Source organism: Cryptotermes secundus, unplaced genomic scaffold, assembly GCF_002891405.2.
Source record: "Cryptotermes secundus unplaced genomic scaffold, Csec_1.0 scaffold1771, whole genome shotgun sequence".
NCBI classification, from domain to species: domain Eukaryota; kingdom Metazoa; phylum Arthropoda; class Insecta; order Blattodea; family Kalotermitidae; genus Cryptotermes; species Cryptotermes secundus.
Window position 1 is genome coordinate 7,362 of NW_019735487.1, and position 18,610 is coordinate 25,971.

Consider the following 18,610-nt stretch of genomic DNA (forward strand, 5'->3'; position numbering starts at 1 on the left):
TCAGAGGTCTCCTAGAGACATGAGGATCTTTTACGTGCCGTAAATCTACGACACGGGACTCACGGAGGCCGCTTAGAAGCTTAGTAGATACTAAAGGGTTCTGACGATGGTGTATAACACACATATATACTGGGTTTTGGGGCTTTGTCTATCGTCCGGATTCTAAATAACCAAAATAAAGCACCTTTCGGAAACTGGATCTGTTTCCGTCCTCAGGTGTAGGAAGACACTACCAAATATTAAGTCTATAAACACCTGAGACCAGGCTAAGTCCATGAGAGCTAACAGGAAAAATTTACACTAAAAATTGTTCCAAGCACTCACATGCGTGGAACCAGGATAGATACGGAGGTAGAAATTTATGCCACTAAACCAAACTAATAATGAAGTCCCTGAACCATGAACACATGGGTGTTTATCATGATTCTATCCGGCTCCTAACTAACAATTATCTGTTTTTCTATTGGAATTTGGGGCTGAGTGATGCACCAATCACATATACTGAGACCCTGAAACAAAGTAAAGGCGGAAAGTGGAAGCAAGGAAACATATAATGCACATTGCTGTGAACTGTAACGTTATGAAACCTTGGCTTTTAGTGAATTTGAACTGGGTTGTTATATGTATTTGCACTCAACTCAGCCACGAGATTATGGATTAATAATAATCATATATATATACATACACAAACACTTTCCAACGTTCAACAATGGAAGATGTGTCTTGGTGGACGAATATTATAGCGCGTTGCTAGGCAACAGACAGCGTGCCAATGAACTCGCAGGCTAGGAATCGCGTGACTTGTATTTTCTGTGTTGTCCGTGCGTAGCCTATATAACGAAGAAATCTAGCTTAGATTACTGTAGAGTGCAGTGTAGTGCCGTGCCGTGTAGTTAAGCGTCAGTTGCAAGAGTCCTGTTGTGAAGAGAAGACATTCCATATAATATCTGAAGTGTGTAATTCAGTGAGACTGTTACAGTTCCCGTGTTTTATTTGCGTTACCAGGAGACTTCTAGTGTGAGTGTAACAGTGAATTATAAAGTGTAGAATAGCGATTGCGCTATAATTACGTGTAATTGCTGGTGGTATGTATAAGGAGTGTATAAACTCGTTCATTCAATTGAGAACCCGCATTATTAAACAGCTGAAAGCTTCACTGCATAAATCAGATTAATAAATATTGACAGTAAATGAAAGGAAGGAAAAAAGGAAATTTGATAACTTGTGAAGGTGAGTGTACAGGTTTATAGGGTTATATAGTATGAATTTATAACTTGTAATGTAGGTCATAAAAATAAATAAGGACTTTATGTAATGTATGCTCTTTTTATATTGAAATTAAGTACATGTGTTAAGCCATAAACTTTCTGAAACGAAAAAATTGTCCAAGTCACTCAGAATTCCATTATAAATTATTTTTACTCTATAACCATTTCTTGGTAAAGACGAATCGACAATGACACATTGATCTTATAATAAGTTATCTCAAGTCTTCACTTTTAGAACTTGGAACAAAGATTTTAAATCCAGTCTACCTATTGACCACTCACGGATGCTGTGATTTAACTCTTTCAATGAGAAGACTTAAATGGACCACCCTGAAGCCGTACAGTCTAATTTAAAGAGGAATGTATTGAAGCCTTCAATAGGTGTTCCGTGAAGTTGCAAACAAATATCACTTGAAAAGTAACCGGTTTCTTTAAAACAGATTTACCAGAATGCAGCTCTATCGGAGGATAGCCCCATCTCCTATTTTTTTTCTGAAAGGGCGATGTACCCAGAAACCTTGAAATGAGGTTGATTTTTTCTCAATTTGTATTTAATCGAATTGTGCTTAGCAGGATCTCCACTCATTTTTAATTAAAATAATTTGTCTTAAAGATGACTCCGCCGGTCACGGTAGCCGAGCGGTCTAAGGCATGAACTGTCTTCGCTCGCTCGGAAGCCGGGATCGTGGGTTCGGATCTGTTTCCTGTGAGGTACGGACTGAATTCTTATATATTATTCTTATACACTGCCGGTCACAGTAGCCGAGCGGTCTAAGGCATGAATTGTCTTCGGTCGCTCGGAAGCCGGGATCGTGGGTTCGGATCTGTTTCCTGTGAGGTACGGACTGAATTCTTATATATTATTCTTATACACTGCCTGTCACAGTAGCCGCGCGGTCTAAGACATGTACTGTCTTTGCTCGCTCGGAAGCCGGGATCGTGGGTTCGAATCCCACTCAGGGCATAGATGTTTAGTTTGTGTGTGTGCGGTTTTCTGTGTTTGTGTACAGGTAGAGGCCATGCGACGAGCTGATCACCCGCCCAAGGAGTCCTACCGAATGTGTAAGATCTAGAAAAACCAAAGTGAACGGAGAAGTTCATGGAGGTAGGCCTAGGCCCACTGGGGCTGTAGTGGCAAGGAAACAAAAAAAAAAAGATGACTCCATGTGTATTTCGATCAGTGAAGGTGAAGATATTTCCAAGGCCTTTCCCACGCATATTACATTCCATTTGGAATGCGTTAAGTATTTTTATATTTGTGTTTCTTTGTTCCGGAAATCCATCTTGTTTTCGACACAAATTTAACTGTCTTGTCCTGCGTAATAAACAAGAACAAACTCTGTGGCCTGTAGTCTGCAAGCGAACTATACCGATCGAGCGACCGCCGCTTGTCGGCGAAGTTGGTGCCAAATTTTGCGGATAGAGGGTGTCGCATGGTCAGCGCAACGGATCCCAACGGCCGTTAATTTCGGTTTTCTATACTGGAGCCGCTATTTCCTTGAAACAGCTCCTAAATTACCATCACAAGGCTGAGTGAACCCCATTCCAGAGCCACTACTTCTCAGAAAATCTGGTAGCGCTGGGAATCGAACCCGGGACCTCTGAATCTGTAGCCAGAAACTCTGACCACTAGACCACAGAGGTGGTCCTTGTCCTGTAATAGAGAATGTTATTCCCGCTCGACAGTTTGGCTTAATTAGCGTACAATTTACACTTCCGTCAACAAGAACTTCAAGAAAACAAGAATCTCAAGGACGTGTACTTTTCTTCTGTCAATGAAAGATTCCAACAGTGTTATTTTTCTTCTGTTGCAGTCAAGCGCGCCGTCGATATTCGCAACAGACCTCGTATTCCTATACCAGACGAAGATCCTTACAGTGTCGCCGGTAGCGGAGGGTCATCGGGAAGTTCTGGAGTTGGAACTGGTACCACTGGCACAGGAAACGGAACTGGTATGGTTGCCGCGGCCAGGGAACAACTACTGCAGCAACAGCAACAACTACTGCAGCGCCGCAGTGACAAACCACCAAAACTACCACCACGAGACAACACTTACCCACACGATATTCCAAAGGTCAGTGAAAGTAGAAGACTGAAACAAAATGTTTAACTACTCTCACCGCAGTGGTAATTATGTGTACCACTTATGTTACTGGTCAGTAACCTGATATGAAGTATGTTTTGGCTTACAAAACAAGGATCTGTTATTTCGTGGCGTCTATCTTCAAACAAATCAATGCCAGTAATGTGACAGGAGTGGCTGAATATAAACATGAGGTTCTCATGATACTGTCTTAAGTGATGTGACACCATGTATAGGGATGGATAGCGGTCTGGACAGCCCGGGATTGATTCCCGGCATGGTAAGAATGTTCTCTTTTTCACAGAGTACAGACCCATTCTGGGGCCCATTCAGCCTCCTATACAATGGGTACCGGAAGTGAAGTGGCCGGAAGGTGAAGCTGACCACTCACATGTATAATGCCGAGATCAAGTATGGTGGAGCTAAACTCCACTCACCCATGTCTTCATGACATAGTTCTCAATTAATTAAGCACAGGGAAAGCTTTTATTTTTTTTTAACTAGAACTTCCGGGGAGAACTAATCACCTACTTTCCTTTGATGTGACTCAGACCGCATAGCACACAAAAATAAATTAAGGCGGTACACAGCCAGACAGCAAGATGATCTCATAAACCCACTCATGTTTCATTAATAAGGAAAGTAGGCTAAAAATGAATGCAAATTTACCTCCATTCCCCCTAGTAGTAGTAGTAGTAGTAGGTGGAGGGGGAGGTAGCGTCTTTATTACCGAGTGTCACTGTAGAATTCCTGGTTCGCGTTAGTGGAATCACGTGTTCAAATATCAGTTTGTAGACTAGCCGATTTGATTAAGATTTTCATGGTTTTCCTTAGTTCCTCGAGGTATATGCCGCAACAGGACCTCAAATTAAACCAATGTCGTTTACTTTCATATTTTTCCAATTCATTTAAGCCTAATCATCCTACTATTCGACACTGCATTGACCGACCTACATACACCGCTGTTAACTGAAAAACAGAAACATTAGAAAAGGTAAAAGGTATTCCTGTAACAGGCCGTGGAGGCCCGTAGGGTTGTGAGACGTCGAGGTTCCCACATTTTCTCTAGACAATCTGCTCACAGATAGCGATGAATTTGTCAGCCTTACACGCCGGTCATCCTTTACCTCCAGGAAGATTCGTGGTACTCATTTCTGTTAGGTCATTAGGTCAACTGAAAAATGCAATGACCTCATTGAACCCGCGATCTTCCGGCTTGTAGCACAGTGACTCAATAAACTACGCTAACGCGTGATAAAAGGATAAATATTTGTGTTAATATAAATAGTGATATATTCCATAAGACAATTTGAAGATCTGTGCCGTAAATTCGTGCAGACAAGAATTCTTCATGAGGGATACGAAATATAAGATGAACAGCACAGCGGTCTCTCGAATCATATTACGACTGACCTTTACCCTCCTTCCTTTCCCTGTAGTCATGGGTTCGTGTTTTACTTGCGGCGCTACGGAAACAACGTCAATTATGTCAACCAGATCAAACAATCACTGTGACCTCTAGACTTAATCCAGTTACTGAACACAACCGCGCCCGGCTTTTCTTTCTCTTGTGCAACACACGAAGACCTGGCCATGCAATTGTCACAAGCCACGCAGTAATCATACCACCGTACGTTCCCTTTCACCAGGCAAGGAACAGCAAGTCACCTGCATCGGCTTTTCAGTCATGCCTTCAGGAAATAAACCCCTGGATGCTAATAGAATTTCTGCGTAAGATGAAAAGCAAAAGATGAAAGCCCCGTTGCGGAAATAATAATTATAATACTTACTTACCCATGGAGCTGAGCCCTTCTTGAGGAGCCGCTAATTCTGAAACTACTCAGGAATTTCCCAATATTTTATGGAACCCAAAGGTTCATTACCGTGTTCACAAGAGCCTTCCACTGATCCCTATCCTGAGCCAGACCAATCCAATCCATACCATCCCATCCTATGTCTCTAAGATCCATTTTAACATTGTCCATCCACTTACGTCTTGGTCTTCCTGATGGTCTCTTTCGTTCTGGCTTTCCCACCAATACCCTATATACATTCGTCGTCTCCCCTATTCGTGCTACACGCCCTGCCCACCTCATCCTCCTTGACTTGATCATTCTAATTATACCTAATAATAATAATAATAATAATAATAATAATAATAATAATAATAGATTAAAATCTGAGCTTGGAGACCAAGTATCGTGGCTGCGGATTTATGCGGTTTTCCTCAGTTCGTCCAAAGGAATACAGGAATTGAACATTAAATTCTGATAGGATTACATCCTTCCACGTCCCTTTCAATTCATTATGCGCTTATCGTCTCATCTTACTATGCTCATGGAGGTAGGCCTAGGCCCACTGGGGCTGTAGTGCCAAGGGGGAAAAATAAAAGCGAAATAACAGCCCGGAGGCCAATTACAAAGTAAGAATGAATATGTAGAAAGAACAAAAAGACTTACAAATAAAATAAAAATAAGGCAGTTTATATAATAACAATAACATCCTTACTGATTTTTTTTAATTCGTTTAGTGGGGGGTGGAGTCCAACTGGGTCCACTCGGCACGGCGGCCACTGATTGGCCTATTGTAGCCTGCCTCGGGTGATTATTATGATGATGGAGAATTTGGTGGAATGAAGATTGGCAGGGGAAACCGAAGTACTTGGAGAAAACCCGCCCCAGCGCCGCTTTGTCCACTACAAATCCCACTTGACCGTACCTAGAATCGAACCCGGGCCGCCGCGGTGGGAAGTTAGCGACTAACCGCTTGAGCTATGGCGCGGCCCTCACGTTCACTATAACTGTGCAATGTTGCTATCATTCTCAGTAAATTTCCAGCGGAACTTTAGCAATGTTGCTGGCACACTCGTTGGTACGGACTGCCCTAACAGTCTCGAGCGGTCTCGAGGCTGGGAACCAGCCGGTGCGGGTTACGCAGGCTGCAGGCATGAGTCTGTTGCAAAACCGAGGTCTTTCTGGCGCTGTAAACTGTAAACTGTCCGTCTGAAGGTTTTCAAGAAAATGTTTGTAGTTTTGGAGCAATGCATTTAAACCTTCATGTAAAAGGTAAAGATAAAGTTGTCCCATGCTACAAGCCGGAAGGTCGCGGGTTCAAGTCCCGATGAGGTCATTGGATTTTTTTTTGTCAATGTACCTAATCCTTCCAGCCGCACTATGGTCCTGGGGTCGACTCAGTCTCTAACAAAAATGAGCACCAGGAATTAATTAAATAATTTTCCTGGGGAGCAAAGCGCGGCCGCTGCATAAGGCTGACAACCTCACCGCCATCTTTGAGCTGATTTTCTAGATAATGTGGGAGCCTCAACGTCTCACAACCCTATGGGCCTTCACGGCCTGTTACAGGGATAGCTTTACTTTTTTTTTTTACTATTCGTAATTAAGCACTAGTATATGAAGGCGTACGGGAGAGTGGCACTAGCTGGAGATGAGTGGGCAGCTCCAAGCCCCGGCCGCTTTACCCCAGGGAAAAGAGGGCCCCGATGCCAATTTGATAGGAGTCTGAGTGGACCCCAGAGCCGATGGGGCTCAGGAGATGAATCATGCGAATGATGAAGCTCGACGTCACAATAACCACTTCATGTATGAAATTAGAATAACCGAAGGTCACAGCGTTTTGAATACACCGGTTGTTCTACGATCAAGGAAGTAAAGCAACATTGGGCGTGGTCAGTAATTGGATGGGTGACCGCGGGTGAACACTGCGTCATGTTGGCATTCATTTTGGCCGCGCCGTGTAAGGCGTGAACTGTCTTCGCCCGCTCAAACACTGGGATCTTTGGTTTGAACCCCACTGGAAACATGGATGTTTGTGTGTGTTTATTTATTGTTTGTGCTGTACTGTGTGCAGGTAGCGCGGCCTTCCTATGGGCCGATCCCCCACCCAAGGAGTCCTACCGACTATACAAAAATTAAGAAACTGACCCATTTAGTTATGCCTTTCTAATGTTTCTCCTCTATTTTCAGCCGGACTACGATGACATAGAGGAAGAAAACAGACTGAAACCTTTCCCGTCTTCAAGGGGAAGAGATAAAGCGAAAGATAATAAGAAATATGGTGAGTGAAATATCTGTCCATATAATTAATATTATTAATATTAATAATTAATTTTTTTACATCATAAAGTCTTACAGCTCTATCAAAGAATAATATTCACCCTTGTTCCAGAAACGTATCTGTGAGTAATGTGAAAATAAACCTTTAATGTATACAACTACAAGACCCGGAAAATGAGAGCCAGTTTCCCCATCAATAATTTGATTTGGATACGAGAAATATTAATAATTTATAAAGAGTTCTGAGAGTGGTGTGTACTGCTGCGATTCTTTGCTTTAGCCATCTTATGATATTTGAAAAATACGACGTTTCGGAAACTGGATCTGTTTCCGCCTTCAGGTAATGGGATTGGAAACACCTAATCCTTTGGTTCCGTCAGGGATAACATCAAATTCAGTGAATGAGGCTAGCTTTTTCTAACGGACCCAACAGAGTAGGTGTCTGTCCCCTGCATTTTATGGAACCCCAAGGTTCATTACCGTGTTCACAAGAGCCCTCCACTGGTCCCTATCTAGAGCCAGATCAATCCAATCCATACCATCACGTCCTGTCTCTCTAAGATCCATTTTAATGTTGTCCACCCGCCTACGTCTTGGTCTTCTTGATGGTCTCTTTCCTTCTGGCTTTTATATGCATTCTTCTTCCCCATTCGTGCTACATGCCCTGCCCACCTCATCCTCGACTTGATTATTCTAATTATACTTGGAGAAGAGTAAAAATTACGAAGGTCCTCATTTTAGGCGCCTCTGGTAGTTCCGGTTCCGACACACAGAGAGCAGTTAAAGCCGCTCTCTTCAAACTACGTCATAAGAGGAAAATGTTTTTGTGTACTTATACTTCATTCGTAATGTCTAGGGAGTGCGCGTAAACAAAGTCGAAGCACGTAGCGGGACAGATGAAAAGCGCACTTGAGAGCGCGCCTACCATTCCGCAATGTTCAGTGTGTCATAACGCATTACGGTTGCATCACGTGAACCTCTCGAACGGTACTTCCCCGGTCCCTTATCCAGCAAGACACGAACACGCCTGTCGTCCATGTTTTGTTTACGTGCATTCCCCAGACATTTCCAATGGAGTATACTCATAGTGGCCGGTCACGGTAGCTGAGCGGTGTGAGACATGCACTGTATTCGCTCGCTCAGAAGCCGGGATCGTGGGTTCGAAATCCACTGAGGGCATGGATATTTCGTGTTTGTGTGTGTGAGTACGTATTTCTGTATTTGTGTACAAGTAGCGGCCTTGCGACGAGCTGATCACCCGCCCAAGGAGTCCTACCGAATGTCTAAGATCTAGTAAACTGAAGTGAAACGGAGAGTTTCATGGGGGTAATCCAACGCCCAAATTGGGGCTATAGCGCCAAAGAAAAAATACTCATAGTGACGTGAATAATGAGAAGCATCATAACTTGTACCCTTCGCCAAGAATAATTATAGTCAAAGAAGATGAGATGGGGAGGGTATGTAGCACGAAGGGTGATAAGTGGAATGCATATAGAATTTTGGTGGGAAAGACAGAAGGAAAGAGATCAGTCGGAAGAATACCGCGTAGATGTGTTGATAATATTAAAATGGTTCTTAGAAAGATAGTTTTGGGTGATATGGATTGAATTGATCTGGCTCAGGATAGGAACAAATGGTAGGCTCTTGTGAACACGGTAATGAACGTTCGGGTTCCATAAAGTGTTGGGAAATTCTTGAGTCGCTGCGCAAGTGGCAGCTTCTCAAGAAGGTTTCAGCTCCATGTAATTATCATACTCATGGTTATTTGCAACTGATCACTGCTAACCTTAATGACCATATAAATTCCATGCTCTCTGATGCTGTGTATTACATGCTTCAGTATTTGTGTAGTAGTTTCGTAATAAACAATTAGAACATCTATATCAAGAAGGAATTTATGGCGAGACATGTAGAAAGCTCCTGGGAAACAGCTAATTAAAATATGATTTAGTGTAGGCTCTGAACTAGAAATTTAACCGAAATGCAATTTATAGTTTCGTAGATAAAATATGCTGCGAGACCGACATGTTCTACACGTTATGCTTTTATATTATGATCTTTCTGAAAATAACGTATAAAAATCACGATCTAGTTAAGTCTACGAATAACATATTGTTACGTGTTAGAGTAATTATAGACAGGGTTTTGATTGGATATTGGATTTATTGACCGCTTACAGGTCGTGACTACAAATAACTATAACACAACCGCTATAAAATCACGCTAAACCTTTTCGAACTCGCAGTGTCTTCATTAGTAGTTGCCTGGTAACGGCTTCTAACAATGGCTAGTCCTCTGCTTCCGGTCTCATGTCTTGTCTGAATGGCGGCTCCCTTCTCTCAGACTCCCGCACAGAACTGACTCGTTTGCCCAAATTGTCTTCCTTATGATCCATTTGCACGGACCGATCAGAAAACACCGTTTACAACATTACCTCTATTATTGCATGCGTATCCGTTGCCGAGAGACCGTGCAACGGCTCTACACGCTACAATATTGTTCTGTGAGAGAGAGATGCCCAGAAACAATTTCTGACTATGTAGGATTTCAATTTTTCATGGCTGTGACTGTGATAACAACCATCTTATAAGAAGCGATGCCATTATCTGGTACGTATTCACCGACGTTCCTCCGAAACGTCTTTTGAAATCTATCAAACTACAAGACGGGACTGTGGTTACGTTAATACGAACTAGCAAACGTATTAGAACCGAGAACAATGGAACAGCGATAATGCTCTAGACTTATACTCGAGAGGTGCTGGGTTCGAATCTTGGCCGAAACGCTGCCATCCTCACTGTAATTTATGGTGGATTTTCTCCACGGGAATTTCGAAATATCTCAACGAGACAACGACCACTTCGTTCATTATTCTTTCCAACATTCTGAAAAAATTTAAAGGAGTCCAATAGGGTCACTGTGTCTGTGTCCCCACCAAATCAACTTTTGAATGCCTGAACGAAAATTTATGAAACTTGGTATGTATAACATGGCACCGGAGCCCATCTCAAAGTCGTACTTCATAAATCTTTTCAATCAATCTGTGTCTGTATCGGTATGCTTTATCATTGCTAGGCAACGGCTCGGTAAAAATCATTATGTCCTTGAGAGTTAACGGTTAAATAAAAACGTTAGCAACGAATGCACTAGCAACAATAAAAGGATTGTTCGACGCGTTTTCTTCTATGAGGTCCGTGTCGTATCAAGGAATTCAGGCGTTTAGTTCTTCCCAGAACTTCTTGTTCGCTCATCATTTTTCCATTCTACTTTACATAGCTTGAAGTACTGACTGCATCATGAAATAAACCAGAGATCCTTAAGTAATTTTCACGAACTCTTATACCCCTCTCAGGCCACGGTCTGTAAAGTGACCTTGTTTTTTGTACTCTGGTCGCTGTAGGGAATCAGTGCCAAAGTGAAACTGGTTTCTTTATGAAAATATTTACTGCTCTTACTTTGAAGTCCCTGCCACGTACAAGCATTCCTTTCACTTCTGCTAGTGAGAATGTGTTTTGTTTTAATTATATTCCTCTGGCAAATTTCATAAAACTTAACTGTTCTCCTTCTTGGGCGTCCCAGTAACCAACTCTCTCGTCGCTATATAATAAGGACAACTTTAATACAATGAAGCAAGCAGTCTTCTGGGATGTGGCATCGTGTAGATGTGGTGTTAACCGACGTTTCGGAGGAGCGTATCGCAAACTTGTACCGGTTCTCACGGTCTCTTCGCTTGGGGATTTATTTTTCCTTCTACCCTGAAGATGGAGGCGATACGTTCCTCCGAAACGTCTGTTAACACCACATCTACACGGTGCCACATCCCAGAAGACTGCTTTCTTCATAGTCACCGCCGTGAAAACCTCAAGTCTTACAACTTTAATACAGTCTGCTGAGTACGGATAGCTCAGTCAGTATAGTGACGAGCTATAGGCCGGATAACCCGTGTTCAATTCCCAAAACGGATATGGGGCCCACCCCGCCTCTCATCTAATGGTTACAGTGGGACGATCTTCCCGGATGACAGCGGTCGAGGTCAAGAATAATGGAGCTATATCTCCACTCCCTCATACGTCTTCATGACGTAGTACTTAATTAATAAAACACAGGAAAATCTATCTATAGCTCTACAGCCCTTTTGTTGGACCTCGGCCGAATTTTTAGAGGTAGGAGTCCTTGGACGGGGGATCAGCCCGTCGCAAGGCCGTTATCTACACACAGAACAATACAAATACAGAATAAACGCACACAGACAAATATGTCTTGAGTGGGATTCGAACCAACTATCCCAGCATTCGAGAGAGCGAAGACAGTTCATGTCTCAGACCGCGCGGCCACTGTGATCAACAAAAGCAGGAACATATTTAAATTTGTTACCTTTATGCAGTACGATATATATAGTACATCTCTTTATAATTAACTGTAAGCATGTAATTTATATGGGTATCTCGTAATTCTCGAAAGGAAAGAAAGGTGGGTGGAAGAATTACGAACAAAGAAACAAACAGAGTAACAAAAGGAGAACGGATAAATGAAGAATAAATTTTCTTCATTTTTACTCTACGTGAATGGCATAAATCATATTTTATGAATATTATGTCGAAATAAGACTTTGTTATACAAATCAGTTTATGTCGAGAGTTGAGTCAAGCCTTATGTGTGTGACGATGCTATAGAATTTTATGGCCCTTTCTCTGTGCGTGTCTCAGTAACTCACAATGAACATTTACTGTGAGCTAAGACCTCTCTTGGCCGCGCCATAGTTCAAGCGGTTAGTCGCTAGCTTCCCACCGCAGCGGCCTGGGTTCGATCCCGGGTTTGGTCAAGTGGGATTTATGATGGACAAAGTGGCGCTGGGGCAGGTTTTCTCCTAGTACTTTGGTTTCCCCTGCCAATTTTCATTCCACCAATTGCTCCACAATCACCCTCACCTATCATCTGGAGCTGGCACAATAGGCCAGAAGTGGCCGCAGTACAAGGGACTTAGTCCCACCCCACTAGCAATAAAAAAAATAATAAGACCCCTCTTCGTTCGATTCTGATTCCGTTAACAATTCCATGGAGCAGACTCATTTTTTTAAATATTTTACTGCCTACAATGACTCAGCAGTCAGAGTGGAAAGTAAAATAAAACATATCGGATGTTTCAGATTTGTGCTGGTAAAAAAAGTTTAAAGCTATCCCTGTAACAGGCCGTGAAGGCCCATAGGGTTGTGAGACGTCGAGGCTCCCACATTCTCTAGACAGTCGGCTCATAGATGGCGGTGAGGTTGTCAGCCTTACGCACGGGCCGCGCTTTACTCCCCTGGAAGATTCGTTGTACTCATTTCTGTTAGAGGCTGAGTCGACTCCAGGGCCATAGTGCCGCTAGAAGGATTAGGTCCATTAAAAACAAATCCAATGACTTCATGGGGAATCGAACCCGTGACCTTCCGGGTTGTATCACAGTGACAGAAACTGAACAGATTTATGATGAATGCACAAATGTTTACAGATGACCCGTACTACTGCGGTCTGCGGGCAAGAGTTCCCAACTTCGTCAAGACTGGCAAGTCAAAGGACACCGCGGGTCGGTACCCTGCCAGCACTCTCAGCGGTGGGGCGCCCCAGCCTTCCAGCATGGTGCACCAGTTCCATCAGTACCAGGCTATCCACCATCCGCAACAACATCCGGTCATGTGGCATGCGAGGAGTTTCGACAGCGGCATGGGTGTGTATGGTCACTTGACCACGCTCTTATACCCACGTTGAGCACGGAGCACACGTCTGAATGGGGTACTTGGCAGTCACTATAACAACTAACAATTCTCTCTTCATTTAACAACAAACTCCGTGGTTTTAGTCCACAAGCGAACTATATCGACCGAGCGACCGCCGCTTGTCGGCGAATTTAGTGCCAACTTTAGCGGATAAATGGTGTCACGTGGTCACGGCCGTTAATCTCGGTTTTCTAGACCAGAGCCGCTATTTTTTTAAATGGCTCCTCAGTTATCCTCAAGTGGCTGAGTGGACCCCGTTCCAGCCTCACTACATCTCAGAAAATCTGGTAGCGCCGGGAATCGAACCCGGACCTCTGGATATGTAGCCACGAACTCTGAACACTAGTCCACAGACAGAATTTAATATGTTGGGAGTTATAACATGTAAAATGTAAAGTTGGCCCTGTGCTTAACTACGTAATTAAGAACTGAGCCATGAAGGTGTATGGGGGAGTGGATGTATAGATCCCCATTTTTCTTGACCTCGGCACTAGCTGGAGGGGAGCGGTCAGCTTCACGCCCCGGCCGCTTTACCCCCGGGGAAAGACCCTCCGGTACCCATTGGATAGAAGACTGGGTGGACCGCAGAGCCGGTCTGGACGACATGAAGAAAAAATTCTTGCACCTACCGGGACTCGAAAATGTACGAAATCGGGTACACCACTCCCCAAAATGGGGGTCAGAATCGTTTAGTGCGTTCAGGTTTCGTTATTACCCCTAATTTTAATGCAAGAGACATGGACGTACAAAACCAATTATTACTTAATTGAAATTAATAACATATTTTCAATGCAAATATTTTGTTTTTTCACTAAGACATCAATTTGAGTCGGGATACGTCATTTGACAGCGGCAGGTTATGGCCTGCACGGCCGAGGTTCGATTCCAGGCAGGGAGAAGATTGTTCTCTTCTCCACAGAGTCCAGAATTGTTCTGGGGCCCACCCAGGGGACAGGGACAACTGTACAATAAGATATCTCTTTTAAGATCTGAGGTTTCCAAGGCGGTGACTAAGGATTCCGTCTTCTGCGATGTGGCGCCGGCGTTTCGAAGCCGATTTTCATTTTTCTTTAACAGAACTTTGTATGAATCTCATTTGCCCCTGCATGCTATATGTCTCGCGAGTTCAATCCTTTATTTTATTATCTTTATAATTAATCACTTCTTGCACAAATTAAACAAATGAACACGCAACGGGATTTTAGGGTGTTTTTTTTTTGTATTTCTCACGTTGTTATGTAAGGTAAAATTCAACTGCATGGATATTGAGCCTCGAATGTTCAACTCTCTAATTCTAAATACTACTAAGGCGCGTCCGCATTACTCGTGCTCGTGTGACTCGCTATGATCGCGAGTAATGTGGACGATATGACAAGTCACGAGACAAGCAAATTTTAAATTCTTAAATTAAGAACTATAGCCAATAAATTAAAATACGACTACAGCCTATACACACTACGAGTAAATATACGGATCCTCACGCGCCGAAGCCCGGCGAGCAACTGAAGTAGTGTGGACGAAGATTTACGGGCACAAGTAAAAGCCAGACGGGTCTCCAGACGAGCAAGAGCACGAATAATGTGGACGCGCCGTTAGATTTATTGAAATGCATGCCTGTAGTACTTTGTTCTCAAAATGGCCTACACAGGGTTTTGTTGTAAACAATTTCTTCTCTGTCTTTTGTTACAATCATGAGCAAGAATATTTATTTATATTCTTTCGTCTTACTCTTTTTTTTTTTGGCTGAGTTATGTATTTTCTTTCGCTTTCTTAAATGTCTTGTAACTTTCTAGCACCATGTCTGCGTGTGTGTCTGATGTACAAATCTTCGCATGACAACTTATCATTGCTAGAAAACAGTAATTATTTTAAATGTTTAATTGCGCCATGTACATGCAAAACGTGAAGACATAAATTATATGATAAAAGCCCATTATATTTTGGGGCCGATCACAGTGGCTGCACGGTCTAAGGCATGAACCGTCTTCACCCGCTTCAACACTGGGATCGTGTGTTCGAATCCTACTTGAGGCATGGATGTCTGTGTGCGTTTTTTCTGTGTTTATGTTGTTCTGTGCAGTAAAGATGGCAGTAGAAACAGTAGCAGTAGCAGAAGAAGTAGTAGTAGTCGTTAGTAACAGTTTTAGTAGTATTGTAAGCAGTAGCAGTGACGGAAGTGGTATATATCAGTAGAAAGGTCACGATCACAACTCTCAAATCCTTATGAACGCATTTTTCGTTGTAATTTCCCCTTACTATTTGACGCTAGCTAACCTTAGCACTCGAAAGAGCATTAATATTTCAAGAATCAATCCCAGTAAGTTAAGTAGATTCTAAAGTGTTCCGGTGACAGAGTCTAACCCTAGGGATTAATCGGTTCTTGGTTTCTCCATCATCCGTTATTCTAAAAGTTCGAAAACTGGATCAGTTTCCTTCCTCAGGTAATATGGTGGGAGACACCTACTCTGTTGGGACCGTCAGAGCTAACGTCAAGTCCAGTGATTGAGGTTCGCTCTTTCTAAGGGACCCAACAGAGTAGATGTCTCCCTCTCACATGAAGACCTGGCCCTGTGATTGAGGTTAGCTCTTTGTAAGGGACCCAACAGAGTAGGTGTCTCCCTCTCACATGAGGACCTGGCCCAGTGATTGAGGTTAGCTCTTTCTAAGGGACCCAACAGAGTAGGTGTCTTTTCCCCTCTCACATGAGGACCTGGCCCTGTGATTAAGGTTAGCTCTTTCTAAGGGACCCAACAGAGTAGGTGTCTTTTCCCCTCTCACATGAGGACCTGGCCCTGTGATTAAGGTTAGCTCTTTCTAAGGGACCCAATAGAGCGGGTGTCTCCCTCTCACATGAGGACCTGACCCTGTGATTGAGGTTAGCTCTTTCTAAGGGACCCAACAGAGTAGGTGTCTCCCTCTCACCTGAAGAGTGAAACAGATTCAGTTTCCGAAGTTTTGTGCTCTCTAGGCCACTGGACGATGGACAATGTTAAAAATTCCAGAAAACCCGAGACTGAAAATATAAGATTTCCTGAGAGCTTGAGTGTGAAACGGAACCTAATTATCAGAATACTTTTTCTGACTCTGTAACCCAATAAATTGAGACATTTATTTAAGTACCTTTTTTTTCTGCTTGCAGATTCTGAAGCACTGGAGTCCCCTTACAATCACATATATGGCCGCTTACCCATTCCTACCAGAGGCTACATACCACCTACACCGAGGACAATGTTCGTCGGCGAATGGGACTGAAGAAACACGCAACCTCGAAGTAGAGGATGCATTCAATTAGCAACATTTCATGAAGCAAAGAATTGTGATTACTGTACAGCCTATAGTTAGATTCAAATTGTAAGGCAGAAGCCTTTGTTTCTTATTTGAAATATTTGGAACTTATCTGCGTATAAAAAATAGAAAAAACGTACCACGAGCTTGAGAGCAAAATCAATTTAAGCTAAAGGTACTTATTATAATATTCTATAAGAAGAACATATCCATTAGCACCATCAATTTTATATTATGGATACTAAATTATGTGTAAATTTTTATGTTACGGATTCCAGTTTAGAATTTTATTACAGTACCATGTAAGATATTACTTATGTTAATATTTCATATTTTAGTATAGTAACAATTTATTAAATAATAGTTAAGTTTAGCGAATATTTTGTTTTTCAGTTACACACGTGATTAAGTTCTGATGTTTAGTCTGTATTTATAATATAAATGTTTTTAAACGAAATGAATAGATCTTTGATATCTCAAGTTGTACACAAAGTAAGTGCGCTTAAGTGACGTGAGGTTGGAAGGCGGTGATTTCGTCATGTCACAATGAAATTATATTACGTCTTCCTTCTTTCAGATACTCCAAAAATATTTCTAAAAAAGTAGAAATATTGTAATATAATAACTCCATTTCACTCAGCATTGAAATCCGTTTGTTATAATAAACAAATTGAACTATTTCCTTGCTATAAAGAAAGAATATTTCACTTCGAAACAATTAGAACACATTAAAATTGATTATTATCTTTAACAATGTGCATCTGCCACCTCTCTGAAGCTGCGTATTTCACACTAAGTGACATCTAGCTTCGCGAACATTATACATAAATAAATGCAGGGATTTTATTAAATAAAGCTAAACACTGAAGAGTTAAAGAATAACACAATACTTGAACATCAGCATAATATGTGCTGAGAGACAATATTAACTTGTGTTGACCCAAATTTTCAATAACATTCCTTCTTTTAACTCTTATTCATTACAACAGTTTGATACAACGCAATTCTTGTGAACGAAATAGAATATAGAATGTAATATCGCGAGTGAAAGACATGAACTTTATGTTATCAGTGAGTGAATAGATTCTAGAATAAAATTTTAAATGAAGTGTAATTGAGAGCTAACAGTGCTTGCATAAATATATGGAGTGGTTATCAATAATTACACGCAGATACCAAAATATATTGAAATCTGTCCGACACTTAAAAGACATTTTATTAGCGTAGTCTTGGACATATTTCAGTTAGTGTCTCATTAACATTAAAAAATCTGTGTTAAAATTGATGGGTGCGTTCAGAAATTTTGTCATCATATTCCTGGACTGTGTCTAGATACATTTCTTAAAGGTAAAAAATGTAAATCTATCCGTAAAACAGGCTGTAGAGGCTCATGGGTCTGTGAGACGACGAGGATCCCACATTTTCTAGACAATCAGCTCACAGATGGCAGTGCGGTCGTCAGCCTTAGGCTCCGGCCGCCTTTACCCCCAGGAATATTCCTGGTACTCATTTCTGTTAGAGGCTGAGTCGACCACATGGCCATAGTACGGCTGGAAGGATTAAACCAATTGAAAGAATCCAATGACTTCATCGGGAATCGAACCCGCGACCTTCCTGCTTGCAGCATAGTGCCTCAATCAACTACGCTACCTCGTACCCTGTAGATACATTTCTTAATGTATTCATCACCATGTTTTAAAAATGTCTTCCATATTAGAACAGCCTAAATACTGTTACAGTCAAAATCTTAAGTAATTACGAGTCCATTTTGTTTTTTATAATTATGATCCAGAACTTGCTCTGATGGTTTGAAATTACAACGCCAAGTGCAATATGTTATAACCCTTTTACTTCAATCAAAGTATGTAACAAGTAGGGAAGACTGCTACATCTTCATATCACATGACCAACATCTCGAATCGGTACCCCGTTAAAATTAATTCATGTACACGTTATGAGATGGCGCAACAATCGTCTTTCTCCATCCAAAAACTAGATCACGGCCCTTACTGTCCAACTATCACACTTTATGAAGACCCACTGATGTAATTGTTACATATTTCATCTATCAACATAAATTTTAAGGCAGTATTGCGGAAATATTCGTGTTTCCTTTCTCCAAGTCCATATTATATACTTTCGACA

At 42.0% G+C, this 18,610-nt stretch overlaps 1 protein-coding gene across 1 annotated transcript; it reads left to right on the forward strand.

Annotated features, from left to right (window-relative positions):
* The first annotated feature begins 1,174 nt into the window (after positions 1 to 1,174).
* LOC111869468 lies at positions 1,175 to 17,947 on the forward strand. The gene is made up of 5 exons (XM_023861036.2): positions 1,175 to 1,230; positions 3,083 to 3,342; positions 7,335 to 7,425; positions 12,916 to 13,131; positions 16,320 to 17,947. Exons 1-5 carry the CDS (start codon positions 1,191 to 1,193, stop codon positions 16,430 to 16,432), a joined length of 720 nt encoding a protein of 239 aa, XP_023716804.1. The 5' UTR covers positions 1,175 to 1,190; the 3' UTR covers positions 16,433 to 17,947.
* Positions 17,948 to 18,610: the final 663 nt, after the last annotated feature.